Source organism: Dromaius novaehollandiae, chromosome 1 (assembly GCF_036370855.1).
Source record: "Dromaius novaehollandiae isolate bDroNov1 chromosome 1, bDroNov1.hap1, whole genome shotgun sequence".
In the NCBI taxonomy this organism is placed as follows: Eukaryota; Metazoa; Chordata; class Aves; order Casuariiformes; family Dromaiidae; genus Dromaius; species Dromaius novaehollandiae.
Genome location: NC_088098.1, coordinates 74918528 through 74942520, shown reverse-complemented (window position 1 = coordinate 74942520; position 23993 = coordinate 74918528). Strand labels below are relative to the sequence as shown.

The 23993-nt window shown below is 36.8% G+C and overlaps 2 protein-coding genes across 3 annotated transcripts in view; one reads left to right on the top strand and one right to left on the bottom strand.

Annotated features, from left to right (window-relative positions):
* The window catches only part of SMC1B (structural maintenance of chromosomes 1B), a 38543-nt gene extending 32002 nt beyond the window's left edge, over nt 1–6541 (top strand). Inside the window, exons 22-25 of the mRNA XM_026114001.2 lie at nt 1333–1484; nt 1751–1820; nt 4858–4968; nt 5249–6541. Of these exons, the coding sequence (XP_025969786.1) occupies nt 1333–1484; nt 1751–1820; nt 4858–4968; nt 5249–5383 (468 nt within the window). The 3' untranslated portion in view covers nt 5384–6541. The remainder of the gene's footprint in view (nt 1–1332; nt 1485–1750; nt 1821–4857; nt 4969–5248) is intronic.
* Nucleotides 6542–6818: 277 nt separating this feature from the next.
* On the bottom strand, nt 6819–22427 carry FAM118A (family with sequence similarity 118 member A). 2 transcript variants are annotated; one of them, XM_026114083.2, is made up of 9 exons: nt 22278–22426; nt 21902–22105; nt 18358–18413; nt 17026–17278; nt 15059–15280; nt 14325–14453; nt 13214–13499; nt 11017–11049; nt 6819–9592 (listed from the first exon to the last, which is right to left on the bottom strand). In XM_026114083.2, the coding sequence occupies exons 3-9, from the start codon at nt 18402–18404 to the stop codon at nt 9492–9494; spliced, it is 1071 nt and encodes a 356-aa protein (XP_025969868.2). In that variant the 5' UTR covers nt 18405–18413; nt 21902–22105; nt 22278–22426; the 3' UTR covers nt 6819–9491. The 2 variants fall into 2 exon arrangements, with proteins under 2 accessions (XP_025969868.2, XP_025969869.2); XM_026114084.2 differs by lacking the exon at nt 11017–11049 and having other exon boundaries at nt 22278–22427.
* Nucleotides 22428–23993: the final 1566 nt, after the last annotated feature.

The following is a 23993-nucleotide window of genomic DNA, read 5'->3' as shown; positions in this document are numbered from 1 at the left end:
CAGCTAAGGAAGGGGTTAGCTTGGGCTAGGTTGTGACTTGAACAGATACTCTTTAAATGACTAACATTTTTAACATGAAAATAGGGAAGTTCTCATAGCTTGAGTTAGTTTCATTTCCAGAGATTCTTAACGCAGAGGACTGTGCACTGAATACCTTGCTCAGTTAAATTTATTTCATCAGCACATTGTGTTTTAGAAGTACTTTAAAAAAATTACTGCCCAAAAATGTTGGACAGACACAGATGCACTGGTGAAGTCTGCACCAGTTCTTTTCCATTATTCCTCTATAGGAAAGAGAAATGTGGTTCCTTTCATATCTTGAAGAGCAAGGAATGTATGTACCCTAGTAATCTGGAACATAATTTTTCTAAGTGATCTGCTACAGTGTCCATACATCTGAAAACTTCCTCTTAGATAGGTATATGCAGTGACACAGAACTGGGAGTTGTGCCACATACTTGATATGTTTACAGTTTGAAGAACATTGCAATAGTAATGAAAGGCATGCTTAGCAGAGAAAAAGAGGAGAATATGCATCCCTCTAACAAAACAATGTTGCAAGCACTACATTTTGCCTCCAGAACTAGTTACCACAGAGGCTTCTTTAAATTTTTTTCTTTCACTGTATCTATGACATGACAGGACCCATATGAAATAGACAGTAAACTATAGAAATTTTTCTTTTATCTGTAGCAACTTGTGCAGAGGGGAGGAGATTGTATTAGACTGTTCTGTTTAATAGGAAAAATAAACCATGTACCGCCTAGTTTATCCATACTACTTTAACAGATTGCTAAATACCCATTCCTCAAAAATAATACTTCCAATGTGGGGGCATGGGAATCACTATACAAAGTATACAGAAAGCCTACGTATGTTAAAATCATCTCCAGCTAGTATGAAATGCAGTAGCAACTTAAAGCTAGATTCTGTAAAATTAACCTTCCACAAAAAAAGATAAATTTTTAAATGTATTTACTTAGAAAAGTGAAAACTACTTTTTAAATCTAGGGTTTAAAATATTAAAAGTAATTACATAAAAGGTGATAAAATCAGGTTTATTTGTTAATTAAAAGTATGTTAATAACAGATATGTGAAGCTATTTCTAAAACGATTTTTTGCTAATTAGCCTCCTGGGTCATATTTCATTAGCAAGGACAGATTTACTGGGAATTTTTATAGTGCTACTCTTCAGTATGGATGAACAAGTGTTTCCTACAAATGAAGCTAATTTACCAGTTTCAACACTACCTCCTAACTTAAATCTAAAAACATCCATCTTAATGATTTTAGAAATATCACTATTAATAATGAAATGTATGCATTTCCAGGCATTCCTTAGTCCTGAAAATCCTGAGGAGCCTTATCTGGAAGGCATTGACTTTAACTGTGTGGCTCCTGGAAAACGCTTTATGCCAATGGATAGTTTATCAGGAGGTGAAAAATCTGTGGCAGCTCTGGCTCTTGTATTTGCTATACACAGGTAAAAGATACTATGGGTTAAAAGAGATGTTACAGTATCTAAATGTATTGCTGCATAAGTGGCAGAAAGACAAACAGTGTTGTATTTACAAACATGTTGAAAATATGCTAATACGGTATCCAAACACTGACTAAAAATCCTTTATTCTTTCCCTGTCATTACTACTTTTCTTCTTAACAGATAAAGTGAATCTCAAAGTATTTAGAATGTTTATTAACATTAACATTTTTGCATCTACATGCAAAATAATGCATTTTCTTTTACAGTTTTCGTCCAGCACCTTTTTTTATTTTAGATGAGATAGATGCTGCCCTGGATAACACAAACATTGATAAAGTAAGTTTATCGCTTTTACTTTATTGTTAATCTGCAACAATGTAATGGTATCTTTTTGCAGAAGGATGGTTACTTTTCACTACACATTGCTGGGATAAAGAGAAAAGAGACTGATTACACTCTTTAACCTATTTCAAAATATACTAGATTTGTGACAGTAACTATTTTGAGGTATTTGACCAAGGCTAGGTTTAAATTCTTAATTCTAACTGTGTATTTTAATCAGTCCCCAAATTGCAAAGTTGAGAAAATGTCAGGAGTGTGAAAGTACGCAACATGAATGTACATGTTGCAATCTGACATGAGGGTCCATCTGTGAATTTCTGATTCTGTTTGTTTGGTGGGTTTTTTGTTTGTTTGTTTTTGTTTTTTAGCACCCTAAGTTCCTGTACCTCTAAGAAGTAGAAAAGAACGTGTCTGGATGTTGAAAATCAAGTCATTCTATCACTGGAATTATTTGATTTGGCCTACTAAATAATTTTATCTCAATGAACACCAGCTAAGGGCTATCATTCATTCCCATTTTTGTTGCATTAATTCTTGCCTGATGAAAAGAACTCTTTCCCCCCTCCCCCAATTTCTTTTTCCGTCTTTGGTAGTAACTGTTCACTATAATGATAAAATTATGATAGAATGGAATACAAACAATAAAGATTGGCAACTGTTGATATGAGTCTCTTAGAAGAGTTTCCAAAGGAGGTCATATTTAGGAGAGGAATCAAAAAGATCTCCACGTGCTATCTGGATTCTTTTCTGTGGAAACATTCCTCTCTCTTCATAAAGTAAGACCAAGCTATGCTTCCAGCAAACTTAATAGTAAGGTGAGTCTTGGTAGATCTTAACTCATTAAAGCAGTTTTATGAACAACAAACGATGTTTTTTTCTAACAGTTCACTGTGTGAAACACCAAGCTTTGCTGGAGGGTACTTCTACGGTAGAGAGCTGAGGAAGATGCATTGTGCCTACCAGATAGAATTCCTTCTCAGAGATTGCTGACCCCCAGTAGCTTTGTGAGAAGTTGCGGGCTCTGCTGCCACATATGACTTAAGAGATGTCCACTTTACACCTGGGAATATACTAAGCAGCATTCCTCTTCAGAATGCTATAAACCAAAAGGCTCAAATTTTTTATGCAACTTCATTTCTTAATTAAAACCTATCATAATTCTGATCAATTTACTTCAGGTACAAATCACATTCATACCACACGAAGTGTTTTCAAAAGATACTTATAGCAGCTCTTCCATCATTCAGTTTCTAGGCTTGTAACTTTCAATTTGTAATATTTTTACAGTTTGAAAGTATCATTTTATTTGAAGCATCAGCAACAACAATGCATGTTTGTAAGTTGTATATTCAAGAGAATACAGAACATTAATGTAGAGAGTATAAATGTTTTAAGTGCTGGTCTAATGTGTACTTACAAAAATCCAGAAATACTCTCTTATGCCAAAGAGTTATCAAACTCCAATTATATTACTCAGCAGGGTTAACCCTGAAATTGCCTTAGTAGTCTACATTGAACTTTTAGTTCAGTTCTTGCCACCAATCCAATCTGGCATTCCTGTTGAGCTTATCGCTATGAAGTTGAATTGGGCTTCTGCCTGTTTTTGTAACCTTCTGCTGAAGATGCCTGTATTTATTACAGATTAAGCATAACAGGTGCATAGCCACTGCCCAAAATTTCCTATTTGATTTAGTGCCCCTTTCACAGTTCTCTTCCTATCTTCTGCTCCCATAATAAAACATATACAATACTACATATATGTTATATAGCTCTCTGTATTATAGATCATATGTATTTTACAGTAATAAAATATAATAAAATACTTCCAGTGTGGGGTTGGGGCAGGGGAGGGGACTTAATTGCTAAAAAGGCTGCCTTTTTCATATGAGCAGCAAGGAGCATGAAGCTTGTGATATGGCCTGTTACTTCTAATATAGCTAGAGAATCAGCTTACACGACTTGGGGACAAATCAGTGATAGCCTAAGAAAATCTTTAATTAGCTTGAACACTTATCTAGGTCTTCTTGGAAGGACAATCAGACTATTCTTTAAGCATGTATGACAAATGTCTTAAATTTTAGCATGAGCAAAATCAAAATGGCAATGCTCTGCAAGAAGAATTAACTTAATGTTTCCCTGCACTTTCACATCTTTTTCCTTATCTGTAAGATGACCTATTATTGGAAAGTATCAAAATCTTCAGACAGAGGAATTAAATACTGCAACTGAGGAAAATGATATACTCGGTATAATTTACCATTTGGAAATATATGTTGCTAGTACTTACTGGTATCCAGAGAATTTGCTTAGAACTAAATAGTATTCTTCTTTCCATTTTTTCTGTTTAAGAATTCACTAAAGCAGTTTCCAACAATTTAATTACACCTTCAAATTAACAACTTAAATGAAAGTTAATTTTGTAACTGGTTAATTCCAGTTACCTTCCATCATATGTACCAGATAAAACTGTACAGACAAAACTCTTAACTTAAAAAATACAGTTCTTTCTTTATTCAGCATTTAATTTCCATTGTGGGATGTTGTCTTATTTAGCTTCCACTTATTAGCTTAATTTCTATGCCTTTCACTTTGCAGCTCAATGAAAAAAATACTGCTCTCTGCTTGCAGCAAAACGTGTATTTCAAATCTTAGCATACAACCAGTAACAGCCATTTCACTTTTTTTTTCCTTCTTACTCAAGAATTTTCACCTACCCTGCAAATTATATTAAGTAAAATATTTTTCATTGGCACTGATATTTTTCTGTAACCTTATTCACTGGAGTGAATGATTGTTTTCATACACATTTTTAAAAAGGGGCAAATCTGAGGGGTTGTGTTAAGAACATGTGAAGTAGCTGTCTTAGACTGTTTCATTCCTCATTTTATCCTGCTCATTTCATAATAGAATTACTGAATTCTGCTGTTAACGTAATTCAGTTCCTTCTGTATCATTCCCTAATTATAGTAATTATGGTGTGGTTTAAGTCTGCCAGAACTAACTTACTGAAATATTTGGTTTCTCTCCAAAGGTATCAAGTTTCATTAGAGACCAGGCACATGAACAGATTCAAATGATAGTTATTTCTTTAAAGGAAGAGTTTTATTCCAAAGCGGATGCATTGATTGGAGTGTGTCCAGAGGTAACAATTAATTACTACTCAGAATTTTGTTAGATAATACAAACTGTTTTTTGTTAAAAGTATTGATTTGCACCTTAAGAATTACTACAGTTAATCATTATGTACATAACTGCTGTTGGTTTTGAACCACTTTATTTGCTTTCTGAAGTAATCATAGATAATGACTTGGCTAGCAGATCACTTTGGCTGACTCAAGCTTATTATTGTATTTCGTGGTGAGTTATGAAATGCTTATTTCAAGTAACAGAAATGTTCTAAATTGTGTGATCCTTCTTCTCAGCATGATGACTATATGTTCAGTCGAGTGCTGACTTTGGATCTTACTGAATATCCAGACATGGATGACCATGAAAGAAGAGAGTACACACACAGTTCTGGATTGGAACAAAACATGGATGATTTCAGGGCCACATGAAAATAACAAGAACTGTTTTATAGTTGACTTTGTGACAAGTCTGAGTTTGAATGCGGTGTTAAAGGTTGACAGAGAAATGTCTCTCTTTCAAACAAAGCAGTTTTGTAAAATTTGAAAGAATCAACTAGTGTTCATTGATACAGTTTTGTTACAAATGAGAGCGTGCCAAAGCTTTTTATTGAAGCACATATATTCTGATAAGCAAAGCCTTCTCTTCAACTGTTTATTTGCCTTAAGATAAAGGACAACAGGTTCACATAAAACAGATTTTTTTTTTTTGGGGAAGAAAAAATTCTTTAGCTATAGTTGCAGTGTTGCCAACACCTTTCAAAATTTCTCTTAGGTGGCACCTGCATAAATTTGCCTTCAGATAAGGTATTTCCTGTTCTGCAAAACAAGGTACTGCAATCTAGCTGTTGTCCTCCATGGCTTTGTGATGCCTAGTGAGATTTTAGTAGTCCACTGTAACCTTAGGAAAATACTAATTAATTTTACCAAAGCTCATGCTACATCTCCATAGGAGTGATATAACCTGGAAGAATTCCACCTTTAAGGTATTCTATCCCACACAAAATTGGGAAGAGCAAAACAAGTGGGAGTCACATGCCATACAGGTGGCAACCTCAAAGAAAAGTATCTTATATCAGTCTGTAGTTAAGATTGTTATACCACAGCTGTCCTAGTACAGTGACATTTTTTGATAGCTGTGCTCCCTCTAAGAAGCAAAGATAATGAGGTTGGCTAAGTGATTCTAGCTCTCTCAAACATCATTCTTAATCTGGCCTGTGTTTCACTTTGGTATATGTTAAAGAGGGTTTTTTTTTTTGGGGGGGGGGGGGGGGGGGAGTTGCTTATTTTGTTTGTTTAAAGAATTACATTATATGTTCACATACTAGCTTCCTTTAGGCCACCAGACTTCTGTGCTTATACCTTGTAATGTGTTCCTTGTACTGTGCTTGTTGTGCACAACTGAATAACATTGGACATCATCTGGTGCTACTGCGTAAGTAAGGACATATGTGAACAATAGATGAAGTATTCCTATAGGAACATGTTAACAACATAAATGTCTCCACTTACTTAACAATAGATGAATGTTTGTTAAATACTAATGTTGCTGCCACACTTCCTTAAATAAAATTATTTACTCTGAATGTGCATCATGACTTAGTATCAGTCCCTGACCTCAGAATCCACTGGCAGAGGTGAAAATTTGTGTATTAGTGTGAAGGATGAATAGAAGGGCAGCCTCTCCTGCTTTCCACAGAGATCTTGATTCATGCTAGCCTGTGTATTGTGAGTATAGTTCTTCTTTTGTTTTGTTTTTAAGCCATTTACTAAGAATACCCCCTTGAAATATAGAAATACTGTAAAGAACAGTCTGTAAAGAAAAGTATTAACTGCATGTTTTATGTGGTATACAAGAATGGCCCACTTTTGGATTTAAATATTTTATTAAAATAGCATATATTATCAGAGACACCCTACCAACTTCATTTCACAGCTTGAGCAAAATATGATAGTGGTCAAAAGGACTGTGTGTTCAGTAGGTATCTTACTCCCATTTAAAAATAATAATGAATTAAAATACAAAAAGAAATTTACAGTAGAACCAGTAAACGTCACTTATATACCTCTAGTTATATGGTTAATTCTTTCACCTTATTCAGGTAATAATTTGAACAGAGCCTTAAAACAAGTTACTTTTAACATGAATCAAATGGAACAGCCAAGTTTCAGATTCTGTCCCTTTTGATTCTATTTTAATCCCTGAGGTAGCTGCAAGGCAATGCTGTTCGTAAGATGGCTGAAATGTATGTAGATGATAGCAGTTCCTTGATTGTAGAGTGGGCGGGGACACTGAAGAATTTCTGTAGACTCCTTCTTAATGCATGTTATGAATTAAAACAAATTGATTACTCATCTGCTTTTCAGAGTGCAAATACATGGCACTTCAGTTAGGAAAGGCTGTTGTACAAGTTCCAGTTCAGCAGTGTTTACAAAACTGAAGAACCTCCAGTGCTTGGTATAAGCTGATCATAAGGACCAAAGGGCAGGGATGAGATTTCCTAATGGAAATCTGATTCCAAGCACAAGATAAAGTGCTATGTGACTTTAGGAATGGGCTCAAATAATTGCAATAATCAGGGTTATAAAAAAGAACAATGTAATAGCAAAATCCATCAGGCGAATGGAGCTGCAGTTTATGTCAGCTTACATTTTCTAAGTGGATACATCAGCATTGAAAACAGCAGCTTAACTTAGCACTTTTTAAAATACCCAGTTTATGCTGACTAGAGAAGCAGATTTTACAGGCTAGAATCTTGCAGATAATGCTGTACTCAATGCTAAGAGACTTAATCTTTAACAGGGACCTATGGCATAAATACAGTTTCTCAAAGGGAGAATATGAGTATGCCAATATTCAGTCTCATTTTGCTTTTGCTTTTTAACTTCATAAAACACAGCCTAGCCTTCAAGACCTGACACTGAGCTCCTTAGAAGCTTTATCATACACTAAAGCCCAAGTACAGACTGTTGATCCTGAAAGACAACTGGAGTATTTTCTTCGGAGATAGAGGAGTCAGTGCACATGCACCGTTTAGATTGCTTAGCTAGGCAAAGTATCTTCAGAACTTTGCCTACTTCAGAACAGGGACAAAGATTTCCCACACTACAAAGAAATCTAACCATCTCTGTAGTAATCAGTCTGGAAAGAAACCTTCACTTCATCTTTAAGCATTTCGTTTTGCATACATGCATGCATGCATACTAGAGAACAAGCAGAAATTCCTTCTGTGACATGGGAGTGAAGAGTTCACATACCTGCTGCAACTCTGACAGAAAGGTCATCTGACAGCTCTAGCTCCTCCGCTGCATGCAAAACCTCATTTAATCAGTGTGACCTCAGAAGGCATACCAACCAGATCAAGTCCACTGCAGATGGAATTAGAGAAACCTGACTTGGGCAGCCTCCAGGATCTTCAGGTATGAACATGCCAGTATCAGAACACGAAGGGCCCTGGACATGCTCTCCTGCAGACACTATGGTGAAAGTTGGTAAGATTTCAGAGGATATCAGGTGTTGGTGTTAACAACTGGAGCGGTAAGTCTGTCGGGGTAGTGCTGAGATAACTCAGTACAATAACTCAATGCTAGGTGAAGTAACTACCTTGGAGAAATGCTTAACAGGGTGCCTAACTTTAACTGTTTAAATAATTCCATTGAAGTCAAAGTTACACACTAGAAATCATCTACAGGTACATAATGAGACACTAACCAATTTTAATTCTGCTGCATTAAAGCTATTCCATACCTCTTCTCCGGGATTTTGTCAGCATGTTCTACAGTTCAAACACTAGGATATTTCCATACAAATATACAGCAAATAGGTCAGTAAGTCCCAATGCACATACTGTATGTCTTTGTTGGTATTCTTCCATTACATCCTTTTCTCCCCATGTGATCTCATGTTTAAAAACAAACTGACAGATGAAAATGAATACTCTTGCTACAAGCATAAATACAAGCATGTTATTGTGATAAGGTTTCTATAAACATAGAAAAGCAATTCCTAACAGCTTACAGTTCTAGATCTGAATCTTGCAAACAGCTTGTGCTGACAGACCCCTGAAGATTTCAACTTCCAGTGGCCTAAATGCAGTGCAGCAGAGGTTCAGCTGATGAACTAAGAAAAAATTCTATCATTTTAAAGGCTACTAACAGATAACTTCAGGTATGCCAACAGTCATTTTTAAGCAGATTCAAGCATCTGTGTTGTGACTTCAGAGCACCTGACCCAAACTAAAACCTTGATACAAGCTCAGTACTATTTTAACAGTCTCAAGACTTCCAATGGGCTTGAAGCACAGCCAGGTAAAACTTGCATCTGCTTCTAAATGACCCAGCACATACAGCTTTAGTGGTATGGAACTGCCTGGAAAACAACTAGTATGCCTCTCAAACTTGACATACATTCCCCATTTACATCCCTAGAAAAGAAAATGCTAAGATACGCAATTTTTAATCCACTTAAAAACATGGAAATAGCTCAAAACTTTCCATGCTCATGTAAAACATCTGCTTTCAAAAAGTTTTTGTTTTTTCATTAAATAGTGGATATACCATTATCTGATTGCTTGATTCTCTTAGGAGGATCAATGCCATTTTCTCTTAACTTCCTTTTAGCACAGTCCACACATGAAGTTCCTGTGGAGAGAGAGGGAAAAAGTTGTATGTAGCAACATTAAAGTATTTCTTTCACATGTGCTTTGTGTACTTTTTATTACAAGCATCCAGTACTAAAATAAACATGATACTGATGCACTGAGGTTCTTCTATTTGGATTCTGAATTATTACACTAACCCCTACTGGAAGTCTGTACCCTCAGTTCAGTGACCTCAAACTCTTTCTAACACTGAGCTCTAGGACTAATATATAAAACAGGAAATAGTTAGTTATACAGCTGCCTTTTGAAGAAAACTAGAAGGAAATTATTTTTATTTTTGTGTGATGCTGCCTGTCAAGTTCAAAAGTGAGATGTTTCTTTAAAAAGTCTGGGTCAGACTTATTCAGAGGAACAGAATTCCTGCTATGAGCTACTATTGATATAGAAACAATAAACATAGACAGTAAAAAATAATGGAAAGGAAATGCCTTTAAAATCAGCATGTCCATCACCTAAAAAAATCTAGATTTGGGGGCAGGGGAGTATTATGTAAATCTGTGCTAAGGAATCTTTTCTTTTCTTTTTTTTTGTTTTTGTTTTTACTTATTCCAAAATACAAGTAAAATAGGTGCTAAGCCTACTTTTAAGGAATGCGTTATTGGATAAGGTAGTAAAGGAGTTTTAAGTGGAATTGTACCAAGTTGTGCATAAGTTTTTGATTTCTTGTTCATCACTGATACCCAACTGTACTTTACTGAAAAAGGGGTTACAAACTCATCTGAAACAGAGGAGCTTAAAATCTAACTGGAAGTACAAAAGTGTTTTCTGAATTTACACCTGCCTGTAAGTCTCAGCCCTTTCATATTTTTTCATTTTTTTTTAAAGTATCTCCTGCAATAATGAAAGAAGGTTGTTTTACACAATTTTTCTCCATAATAATCTTGATATTAGCTGTAGCAACAGCACAAACATCTTAGCAGTACATTTTTTGAAGCGTTTCTTCCAAGTCAAATTTTGCTACTTCAGCAAGTATCACAAAGACAACTGAGCAATGCTTTACAAAAAATTCATCCTTGGTACTATGTGCTTAAGTTTGGCATTCATTGTTCTACACTTTCTTAAGGAAAAACATTCAGAATAGCCACATATGTTTGGAAATTTAAGATAATATAAGTGTTCATGAATTCTTAGTTTTGATTAACCCGATCAACATAAATCATTTTTCATACACATTTGCTGGAGCTTTTCCATTATGTCATTTATTATTCTACTGACAGGTGAAAGTCCCCAGTTATCTGTTAATATGTAGAAAGAAATGAGAAAGTAAATAAAGAATCTGATAAGCATATTTTCACAGCCAAATCAGGGCTCTGCATAATAATCATTTAATTACTCTGTAAATAAAAAACTATATCCCTGCTAGAGATTATGAAGCTGTTCTAAGAAAATAAGAATGTGGTTTACCCAACAGTGTTGTGCTCTCTACTCGATCAGCATCTAGAGAGGGTGAGACAGGAACAGCAGTGTTAGCATCCAAAAGTTGGATTATACGTTTTGTTAACTCCCAGATTGGCAAGGTTGCATTTCTTTCAAATAACCCTTCTGACAAACTTCTTCATGTTTGTTTCTTTAAAGAGAGTTTTTTCTAATATTAAGCCTAGTAAAGTGAACTACTCTGTGCAAGAAAGCAAGCAAACTAATGCAAAGCGCTATCCAGAAATTCAGTGTTCAGCTTACTTTCAAGAACAGCCAGGCAATATACTCTGGTACTGTATTTAACAGAAAAGGCAGAGTGGCATTGCAGACTAACACCATTTACAGGAATCTGGAAACAGGTAAAATTTTCTGATATTGAGAAGGATTGAGACAAATGAAGTTTAAATTCATAATGCTACCTTATACCTCATTAGTTTGTAAATAAGCTCTAGCTTGAAAAAAAGAATTACTGAAGAAGTGTTTTTACAGACAGTAGGAAATCACCAAAAGTTTGACAGTAGGAAAAAAAAAACCAAGGATTAAAAAACATTCTTCACAGGAAAGTCCAGAGACACTTGCTTTTACAAAACAATAATGAAACACGAAAAAGTGAAACCAGCAGCTGGGTAACCTAAAGAGCCACTGTCCAGTTTTGTTGGGCTCTTGACTTTCGAATGAGATCAAAATTTTGAATTCAGAGTAAGGTCCCTATTTTTGCAAGTATTATGCCAGCGAGTAATCTCACTGAATGAAAGAGGGTGACTCTGTGACTCTGTACTTTGGCAGCACTACAGCACAATCTTGCAGTCATTTCCAGTAATAATACTCCTTTTTATTTTGTATTTAGAGGTTAATTAAATACATCTTCCATGCTGTTTTGAGATCAGTGGCTGTTCTTCAGTAAAATGGATACTCCAGTAGGTTCTTGACAGTGTTTCAATAAACAGTAGTATATCAAAGGCAAAACTAGTAGGCTGAGGTTGACTGTATCAATGTCTGGTATTGCACCCCAACTTATTTTTAGGTGTCTGTGCAGCAGACAAACTTTCTCCAACCTAAACACTGCATTAATTTTTCTAGCCTTCATGAATGAAAAACTCTTAATCTGGTCTAAATGTAGTTTTAATCCACTTACAGAAATCATTACATAATTTGGGCAGTCACCTGCAATCTTCTTTTGTGGGAGGGCAAGGAGAAGGTTCCACTTATGCACCACTTTGGAAGAATTTTAGTCAAAACAATTCCACTGACTTTGTAGATCAAAAAGTGCTGTGAAGTAATATTCTTCCTAAGGTAATTTTCTCTTTATTTTCCTCAACTCTCTGGACAGCCCACAGTAGAACTGTCCTTGCTGGGAGAGCATTAAAGAAATCTCCCTCCCTTTTTTCAACACAGTTGTCATTTTTCCCTATTTTTTGTATAAAAACTCTATTGTTACTCCTAAGAGGTTTTATGAGTTGAGAGACCTCAGGATGCAAGAAGACAAATTGAGTGAAGAAATCTGGTTGGTACAATTTAGTTCCCTCTCAGGGCAGAACTGTTACATACAGCATAGATACTGAGTTACTTCCCATTCTAGTATGAACTGCCCTGTACAGAATGGCATTCACTCTCACAAATGAAAGATTACTTCACAGTCTCTTCTATTTTATCCACTCAGTTTTTAACTCCGTTAGTCTGTGTAAAGCTGAATGCCACTGGGTGTACTATTTACATCCTTCAAGATTTTCAGATTTCATTCTCCCACTCTATGCTTAATCATATTATAAATATTTTGGTTCACTCAGATGATCCCATGAGTTAATTCTTTTGGTTCTTCCAGCCTCTTACTGACATCTCACATTTCACATAATGTGATACTGGATACTGAATGGATTAGTCCAGACAAAAAAAAATATACGTAAATAAAAGTAAACATAAATAAAAGTAACCAAATACTATCAATAAAAAGACAAATTCAGAATTAAAGGTTAAATTTACAAGAATTCAAAACTTTAAAGAAAGATATCCAGTTGAAGTTTTGTCATATGTTCCAACTCTGCATGCCATTCATAAGCAGAGATCTTGCATAGGCCTACCACTAGCTACATATAGGGTGAACACCTCAGGCCAACTGCTGATTATTCAAATACAGAATCCTGCTACATACATAATCAAAGTTTTCTAATTAAAGAGAATACATTACCTGGACTTCTCTGCTTGCAGATTTGAGCAGTCAGATCTTGTACATACTCTGGAAATTGTTTAAAGCTGTCCCCATAAGACACTACTTTTATTCCATGCAGAAGCATATCTGCCTGGAGCTTAAAAAAGAGGTCTTCATTTTCTTTAAGCACCAACATATAATGTTCTAAATCCACCTTATTCTTTACAGTATAAAGAAAAAGAGCTTGAAATATCTGATCACGCAGAGTCTCTCCACAGCCCAAAAACAAAAAAGACTTGGTTCTATACAGATTTTGAAGAACCTCCTGTTAAGAAATTTAAACACACAAGAGAATAACATAAACTATTTGCTTCAGTAAACAAAAGGCAAAAATGGTAACTTTTGAAATATGTCTGGCTTTTTTAAAAACAAGAACAGAGCAACCATCAATATTAAACTGAATTAAGGATTTGTTAGAATCAGGACAAACTGATGTGCCTTGAGTAATGATTCCACAAAAACGCGTATACTGAAAAATCAAAGTCACAGTCCAAAATTATATAAATACGTAAATTTTCCCAGTAAGGGCATTTTACATGGAAACAGTAATAATGATGGAATAGTACGCTCCTGTTAGGTTGATCTGTAAATAAGGAAAATTAATATTCTTGACCAAATGTTTGACTTTTCAAAATACCTAAGACATGACATTAAGTCCAGGATCCAGAGTTCGTAACAACTTAAGCCTTTGAAAAAATGCATCCAAGCAACCAGGTGGTGAAAAATCCTTGTACTAGCATCAGTTAACTAACACAGTGAACTGCTGACAGAATTTGGATACACATTTGTAATCCACACAGAACTTGAAATGCAATGTTGTGGCCAATATTCTTGAGATAAATACAAAGAACTTCAGAACTATAAGATACAACTGGGGATTTTGATTGTGATTTAGCAAGAAGCAGTTTACAAGGGGGCACACTGCCCCAGCAACATAGATGGCTTCCTGAATAATACTACCATTTTATCTGGGTCCCAATTATTTAATCTGCATGATCTGACAAGACCCTAGCCTGAAGTAATACATATGCAGTGACTAAAAGAAAACAGTTTGGCAAAGCACAGTAAAAATTTTCAAGGTAACACTAACCATTACTTCAGGATCTTGAGTAACATCTTTGTATCCTGAAGGATCTAGGACCATTCCACAGGGATCCGTATACAAGCCATGAATATGCAGAACTCCATATTTTATATGGCCTCTCGCCCACTGAAGAACCTAAGGAAAATCATGCATATTGCATTATACTATACTATTGAGATATTGCAAAAACATATAGCTGCCCTAACATACAAAACCACCTAAAGCAAAAGTGACTTCTCTTAAACTTTTCTGCAGCAAGAGATTATTATAATTACTACTTGCATAACTTATTTTAAATTATTATAATAAAGAAGTGATTGTAGATACTGAAGATCTTTTGGGATTTTTGGTCTAAACAGGTTTTCAAGCAAGAAGCAAGTTCTAGCAAAGCTGACAGAAAAGGTACAAACAGGCAAATTAATTACCTGCTAGGTGAAATCATATTTGTGATTGTAACAGTTACTTCATTTAAGTGGATGAAATTGTTTTTCTTTTTCCAGGGAGGCAAGGGGGAGTGGAGTGGTTAATAAATGTGTTACTGAAATCTTTATTCTGAATTATCTGATACAGTTTATCAAACAGACACTGAGATACCATCTACTTGGTGTTAGTTTATAGACATGCTTTACAAATTAAGAAGTGTTGACAGTTTTCTTTAAACAGAGAAAAATTTTCCAATGAAGTATAAGAACTGCCTTCTCTTATGAGAAGTGTGAACATTTTTACTGCTCTCATCATACCTTATCCTTATCTTTCAAGTCTAAAGATTCCATAGGTTTACCCTGTTGCTGACCAAATATTTCAAGTAAATTATCATAGTTTGTAGTCAGGACCATTGTGCCTCTCTCCATTAGTCTTAGGATTGACTGCAGAACAATAGGATTCTGAATATGTTGTTCTAAATTATCAAACACCTCCATTAAGCAGTCCTGGAAGAAGCTGGGCTTGGTATCACCAGTACGCTGAAAAAAGAAAACAGATGAACACTTCATAAGGATCATGTGCACCGTTATAGTTGGCTTCAATGGAAAACCCACAGCATTTGCCTATTTAATGCCAAAGCTTTGCTTTTAAAGGGAAACTGTGTAACAGTTTTTGAGAGCTCATATAGTATATAAAACACAAAAGTCTGAATACATAGAAACGTCAGCAATAATTTCAAATTATTCACGTGTTCTTGCTTACAATTTATATAGCTCAAAATAATAGTCTAGTTTTCTGAAAAAAAGCTTGTAGAACAAGTACAATCAAGCAAATCTCTGCAGTATTTTGCTACACTAAAATCTCCCCACCCTATCACTTCTATACAAACATTAGGGTGCACTTTCCTAAAAGCACAGGCTGCATTTACCCAGCATATCTGCTGAAACAGACAGGAACACATAACAATTCTGTAAAATGTACAAGCTTCCTATTCATCCAATTGTTTTACACATACAAGAAATCTGTTTACAAGCCCAATATGGTTACTGGCATAACTGCATGGAAACATCACTTTTCTCAATATGCTTCTTTTGTTTTTAAAGTAGTTAGCATGCTAACATTATCATTCCCTAGTTTCAGAGACTGGAATATTACTACTAGAGATTTTTTTTCTTCTTTTGCTCTCTGATGGATAAAAAAGTGTCTTCGTCTTTTTATCTGCTGCAAAACTTAACTATACACATGCAGACTCCTCCCAAAAGGAACCAGTTATTATACTTTTTTCTGTACAAAAAACTCTTACCATGTATTTTGAAATGCTGAACACATCCTACAACTTAGCAGTATGTACATCACTATAATTATTTCAACTAGAAGACCTGGCAAAACTGTTAATACAATCTGAACATCTCTGGAACCTAAAAATCACTGGTTCAGAAACTGAGCATGTATGGACTTCAGTGAAGTATGAGTTGCAGCAGCGATAAGCTTATGGGATCTAAGGCTATCAGTAGGGTCATGGTCTACCACTATTTTCAGGATATCTCTAGTTTGAGCCAGCAGAGCTATAAATTCCTCTTTCAGTTCAGGGCAACATTGCTGAGAATCTTTTAACAGTCTAAGACTCTTACTTGCATTAATTATGACAGAAGTGTGATCTTTTCCAACAGTTTTCAGCCAGACCAGAAATCATATATTGAGTAAATAATAATCATCACTTTTACAGCAGGAATAGAGACAGTACTTCTACTTTGGCAATATACTAAAAGGTAAAATGTATCTTTTACCTATATTTATATAGGCATATATACCCTTTATCTGTATTTTACCCTGAAGTTGCAAAACCTTACCTACAAAGGTCATCTCAATCACCCTACATTTTATTCCTGACAAAATTCAGTTGAGTCCTGATGTCACTTGTAAACAGTGCCAGATCAGATTGCTAGAGTAAGTAAAGTAAAACTTGCTGTTTTAAATGTTTAATAAAATAACAGTTCTTTTTAAAGATAATGTACCTTATAAATTAACATCCTGATTTCTCTACCTTCTAAAGGGCCATTCTGTCCTACAATAATAACCATCCCACTGATGAAAGCATTGACTGTAAGTCACCATTTAAAAATCAATTAAAAACAAGTACTTTTCTGCCTCTCCAAAATGTACAGTGATTAGATCACCCTCCCAGCAAAAATTCCAGCTTTAGAAAGCTGATGAGAATTTTAGTTGATAACACTAAAAACATGCAATAATTTTAGAAGTTGATATAAGTTACAAATATACTCACTGGTGACATTTTCCTGATGAGATCATGCGCAACTACAAGCAGGTCTCTATCTTTGATCACTTTTTTACGAAATTCAGCAACATCTCCTGGATGAAGCACCTCCAGCTGTTCAGCTGCTTCAATGACAGCCTCGATGCAGCTCCTCCAGGAGCACAGCGCTGGGATTCCTGGTGCTACTGCAGCACTTACTCCAGTTCCAATTACCAGAAGAAGGTCTCGAGGCTGCCTTCTTACTAGACTTTTTAAGAATTTTCTTAAAAACAAAACAAAAATCTTTATTTTCTACAGTGCTTCTATCTTGTCTGAAGATCTCATGCCTGACGCAAGAAGTCTGTATGAACTATTAATGCTTGTTCAAAACTAAAGAGCCAAAGGAATTGGGTCCTCCATTTCTATACAGAAGAATTATGGCATTAGCAGCAGTTCACAACATTCCCCAAACTGGAAAAAAAAAAAAAAACAGTGCACTTTTAACTTGTCTAAAATGGCCAACAGATTTACGTGCAAACAACTAATTTAACTAGCTATAAGATGGCAACAACTTTAAATCATTAATACCCCTAAGGAGAACCAAATTGACAATCACTAATTATCAGTCCACTCAGCTATCCAACAACCATTTCAATTGAACTTTTTTAAAAAAAGCAGTATATTCTTGTAATAAGGACTGCCCAATGATTTAGTAAATATGCATGTGCTAGAAATTAAGAACTATTTCAAAGGGAAAATCTGCAATATTTCAAAGAAGCAAACTTTTGTTTATTTAGAAAAAAACCCCATCTTTTATTCCCATTTATTCTTGCTATAGGATAGGAAGTGAAAAATACATTCAAACCATATATACAAATAACTGTACATAAACAAGGTATTACTATACAGAACCTTAGAATTCACTTGACTTTAAAAATTACTTATTGTTAACGCCTGTTAATCCAGCAATATGGATGTTTTAAATCTCTTATTTCACAGTATCTTGAAACTATTTAGCAAAAGTTGAAATGTTTAACTTGAAATGGCTTCAGACACAGCAATTAAGAAACATGTAGATAAGTTTGCTAATATCTACAAAAAAATTGTTGCAGATAATCCCCCAAGTCTTCCTGTTACACTCAGCACAAGTTGTTTCCTCTAGGCAAGCATGTTATTTATTCCTCACAAACAGTTCAACTGAGTATGAAGCACATGGTCACTGGAGAAACTCGTTTCAGAGGACCCTTTCAAGTTTTCAAGCATGATGCCATTCTCATATCCAATGTTCAATAATGTATTTCAATTATCTTTTCAAACTTCCATCAACAGTTTTATAAAATAACCTTCACAACACTTAGTTACCTGGATTTTTGTTCACTTCTAATTGTTGATCTTTCTGATGAATCCATCTCTGAGCCCTAAGCAAAATAAAGATGGTCAATAATTCTTAATGCATCTACCTTAAAAAAGGCCAAAATTAAAAACAGATGTATTTATTGCCATCAGCATTTTCAATTTATTCTTACAGAATATTTTAAAAACAAGAATTTCTATCTCATACCTCAAGCAACATACTAACAGAAATGAAGCAGATAAATTATGAGTGTAAACAAGCACAGCTCCATTTAGTTCAGCCAACTGCCATTTTGAAGCTAGTGGAGATATGGCTATTCACACAGCTGAAAAACATCTGTGTCTAAATTCAAAACAAAGTTTACCATACTCACAGAAACATTAATTCATTTTAGTTAAATGAATTTGTTTCCTGAAAATTGTTTACAGCAGGTAACTCTTCCATTATCAGAAAACCATTACATCCCTTAAAGGTCAATGATGAAATATTCATGTCTTCATATCAAAAATTCCTACTGAACATTTCTACTCCTATTAAGACCACTGAACCCACATAGCTGTATAATTGGTTTGTTCAACCAAGTTTGAGGAAACCAGACTTCTGCAGCCATGAGGCCACGAGAGCCCCCTGCCAGCTAGCTAGTTATTTCACCGGCCCATATAAATATAAAAGATGATTTGTCAGAAAGTATTTTAAATAAAACCTTATTTATCATCTCTATTGTCACTTGAAATGACACCTAGTCCGGTTGAGATGTGTCCTAGAATTGTCAGGCATTTTTTCTAAGTTTATATTTTTTTGAAATATTACTTCCATCACATTTATACATTATTATGGTTTGCAAACAGCTAGCCCTGTAAATTTCCAAAATTGAAACAAAAGAATGCCATGAATTCATTCATCTTTCCCACAATTTCAGCAGATTCTGACATATGAAGCAGAAAGCTGCACTTTTTAGACAGTACCCACTAAAGAAAGAACAAAAAGTGATTACGAACTGAAAAATCATAGAGATCTTACAAATTTTTGTAGAAGAGTACTACGGGACCCCGCTGTACCAGTAAGTTTGCATGACTATAGCTGGCTTGAAAGAGAATAATATCTGTTCTTCCCCCAAAATACACTGACATATAAAATGCTATGTTTAACATTTCATTAAAGAAAAAAATTTCCCCCTACAAAAGCAATTCTACACATGATTCTAAACCAAACCAACTTTGTGATATCAGACACTTTTAGAACAGTTCCTATACATACAGATTTTAGAGCATTTTGTGTTCTGAAGGACAACTCTGTTTAGCCTAAACAACTACTCTGTTTTTGCTACAATAAATTATATTAAAAAATCCAAATGCTCTTAACATTATAGACATGATGTGAACAGAAAAAAAACCCCTCTACTTCTTTCCAAAAGATAAGCAGGTATCATTTAGTGTTTATGTAGAAGAAGACTATTACAACTATAAAGCTAATTAACAACTCCCATTTCTATAGTACAGCTAGTTTACACATGTGCTAAAAACATTAAGACAAAAGGCTAAGATTCTCTCTGCAAAACCCTGTAAGTTATCATCATCTTATCATCAGCATTACAATTGTGTCTGTTACTTCATCAGGTCCATCAAACCACAGAAACATTTGCCTGGGGCTTCACATTGAAAAAATGATATATTAAATATATAAAAACAGAAAGATGGTACCTAAATAATCAGAATCGGATCTCATTCATTTCACAATTTAACAGAAAGTATGCAGGTAATCCTAGATTTTCATCTCACCATCCTGAAATCCATACAGTACAGATCTTTTATTGGCTTTATTTTGTCTCTGTTCTGTTTCTATGCTGCATTAGTGAGCTGCTATAAAACTCCTCCTTCTTGCAAGAAGCTCCTTCACCGGGATAAGATCCAAAATACCATCTTGCTATAACAACCTCAAAGCGTAAGAAGCCTTCTTTTAGGTCTTGTCTCCCTCCAACAACTTTCTCAAGCCATTTTAAATTTAAAACATTCAAAGTACTGCATCTTGGCAAGAGAATTTGGCTACCATATCAATAAGAAATCCCCAAGTTTCATTACGTTAATTCTTGGTTTTGTTTCTTTATAAGGATGTATTTTCTGTTTGGCTTTGAAGTATATCTTAGTTTGCAGTTGTGGAGATTGCAGACTGCAGACCCTAATCCTCCAAACAAGCATTCTGCCAGACCCTGTGGCTCATACAGCTTCTTACCAGCTCTCACGTTCACACGTTGAAATCTAATTTGGAAGCAGCAGTTGACAAAAAAAACATATGTTAGAGGGACGTTTGAGAAAATGCACAAAGATCTGATCTGCAAATGCACCCAAAACGTCTTTTCAAGTGTAAAAAAACTGGGGGTTTTGTAATGTTTATTTTGTTCATGCTCCCTTACTTCTTTGACCATATCCTATAAAAATACTATCATCCAAAGAATGTTAGCATATTCAAAATTCAGAACAATAACTTATTAAGAGCAAAACATTCAAAAATCTAGAGAACAAGATTTCTTTACATATGGGAAAACTGAGAGTTCACAATGCAAAAGTAACACGTGAAGTGTAACTTGTTTACTCTGAAAAATACTGTATTACATCATAACCTCATCCTGTGATATATTTGGGAAACAATCCTCAAGAAAGCCAGCCACTTCAGTAATGGCTTAATACATCAGTAACTTGCTAAAATTAATAAAGTAAGCATCTCACCACAGGATGCTGTCAGTACCAACATTTTAGACCTTATTATCTCTATAATGCTTGAAGTGACTTTCCGGGAAGCCAAAGCTGAGTGAGTAAGTGGCAGCAATTACCACCATATTGTATTAGCTAAATGGATGCAAATGGCAAACTTAAGATTTCTCCATGCATATGATGGCTCTGGATATTAACTGTAAATAGTCTTGCACATTATCTAATCAGATGTAATAAATGCTTCTTTCAGTGAGCATACCCTACCAAGGCAGAGGACCCAGGCATTAGGACTCAGCAGTGGTTTCCTTAAAAAATATACTGGCCTAATATATTTTAATAAAAGGTTGGCACATTTACTTTTAAACAACCTTCCCTCATGGCAGTCAGATCAGATCCCACTCAAGTCCAGATACGCCTGAAAGCACTGAATTGGAACTTGGTCTGTGTTCCAAACACTGGGAGGTTTTATCAGAACACCCTCTCATTTCGTCCTTTCTTCCTGTTCAGGAAGATAACTTTTATTTAAGCATCTATTCATGAAATAAACATTCTTTTCACAGCTTGAAACTTCGGGTCAAAAGTTTGATTGGCTTGTGCCAAGAGGTTTTTCAAGGAGTTTAATATATGAAATAAGACTCAACATTTTCAAAAGAAATGAAATCTCTTGAAAAATAGTTTTTTTCTTCCCCGATGCTAATTTTCTGTGGAATGAAAACAAGAGCATCAGGCTGGGCAGGACACAGATTTCTACTAAGTGACATTTCCTTTTTCTGTCCACTAAGTGGATCTGCGGTTATTTAGCGCAACAAGCAGGCACGGCATTAACCTTTACGGGAACACCAACCTCCACTTCTGCGGCATTCCTCTTCACTCAGCCATGAGCAAAACGGAGCCGCTCTCCCGGGCAAAGCTACCTCCGGCCAGCTCCGGCAGCACCGAGACCTCGCTCCCAACGGCACAGGGCGCTCGGGGAGGCCCTGCGGCTGTCTGCTCTGCTCGGGACGCGCGCAGTTAGCGGTAACGCGGCAACGACGGCCGGATCTGCGGTCTGAAAGCACAAGTCATGAAGGAGAAGGCTGGGACTAACGACACCTGGAGCGGCAGTTGAGCGTAGCGGCTCCCCCCCTCCCCCCGGGGACGAGCCCCGAGGCAGCACAGGGGACCCCCCGTGCTGTCCCCCCCACGCAGACCACCACCACCCCAGTGCCCGGCGCCCCGACCTGGCGGGGCCGGGCCGGTATCCAGCGCCGTCACCGCCCGGCATCGGCCTCGCTCCGCCGGGGCGGGGCCAGGGCCACGCGGCTCCCCCCAAGCGACCGTTGCTGGCGGTGCGTCCCCTGCCCAAAGCCTTCCCGCGCCGGCTGGGAAACAGCCGCCATGAGACCAAGGTTCCGCCGGAGGACAGTCCCGCCCCCCCGCCGCCCGCTCTCCCGCGGCGGCGCGCAGCGTGAGGGAGCCCGGCAGCGGCGTGCCGGAGGCCGCGGGCGAGCCCCGGCCCCGGCGGTGAGGGGCGGCCTCCACCCGCCGCGGGCCGCAGCCGCAGGGACGGGTGGGGGCGCCCGGCCTGGCAGGCAGGCAGGCAGGCAGGCAGGCAGGCCGGGAGGGAGGGAGGGAGGGTACGCAGCCAACTTTGAAAACGTTTCCCTTCCCAGACGGTTCCCCCCACGAAAACGACTTTTTCCTTCGCAAAAGCTTTATTCCATGTTTCTTTGGGTCCCTCCCCTCACCCAGTTTGTGTGTAAACGCTTCCAGGCGCTAGTTTCCGCCATGGAAAACATTATTTTCCTCAAGGCAGACCTGGACTAACAGCTGCCCTCCTTGAGTGTGCGCCCTGGGGTGGCAAAAGGGCGGGAAACCCCAAAAGGGGGTTGCGAGGGCAGGTGGGCACAGCCTGAGCAAAGCCTGCTGCCGACAGCGACTTCATATGTCCCTACCGCCCTTTCTTTCAAAGACAAAGCAACGAGCAGTGACTTCGGCAGTGCTGCGCAGTACGTTATTAGCACTGTTAAACCCCCGGACAGCTACAGCAGGACCAAGTCCTCCAGCAAGAAGCAGCCCTGCGCTCAGGGCAAGCACCAAACCAGCCTCCCCACCCTTTGGTAAAGAGTTCACACACTAGTGTTGCCACAGAGGCTTCGACAAGGTCCTCAGTGGCCAGTGTGAAAGCGTATGGCAAAGTTCACCAGATAGTATTATTTACCCTGAAGTAAATTAAAATTTACTTGAAATACATGCAGGTAAATATGTAGTATTACAGGAAGAAAGAGAAGTTACACACTTCTAAAGGAAGCAGAAGACCTAGAAATTACAGAAAGCTCAATTCTTAATTTTCAAGATAAAACTTAGTATGATTCTACAAATCATTTGATTAGATTTCTGAAAGTCGCTTGAGAGGCTAAAGAAGAAGTTATCGTGCTGCTGTGTAATCATTCCTGTAAAATCTGGAGATAAACCACTGTTTTACAGAAGTACAAGGTTCTTTCCTGTGAATGAGTTGGACCAGTATTGCAATTCGTTCGAGGGAAGAAACTTTTCTTGACTACTTGTCAGCCTTTTTTCTGCTCCTCATTACTATATTGTACCTTGGGTACTGCCAGAGCAAGAGAACAGATTTTCAGTTAAACAAGAATACTAACCATTTTGGTCAAACTGGTCCAATGACTGAAAGGCAACTGAGTTTAGCAGATCTGTATTCTGTGCAAGCTGGGTGATATAGGCAAGAAGTTAAACATACCTATGCCTTGATTTATAAAATGGAGATGAGTAATTGCACACCTCTAAAAATACTTGAAATTCTCTATAGGCAAAAGTATAAACTAGCAATCAATAAGATTGTATGAAAAAGAAGATCAATTAATCATCAGTTAAGGAAGAAAAGAACTGGTACAACTGAAGATTAATGGGGTTAATATGAAAAGTATTAGGGTGATGAGAAA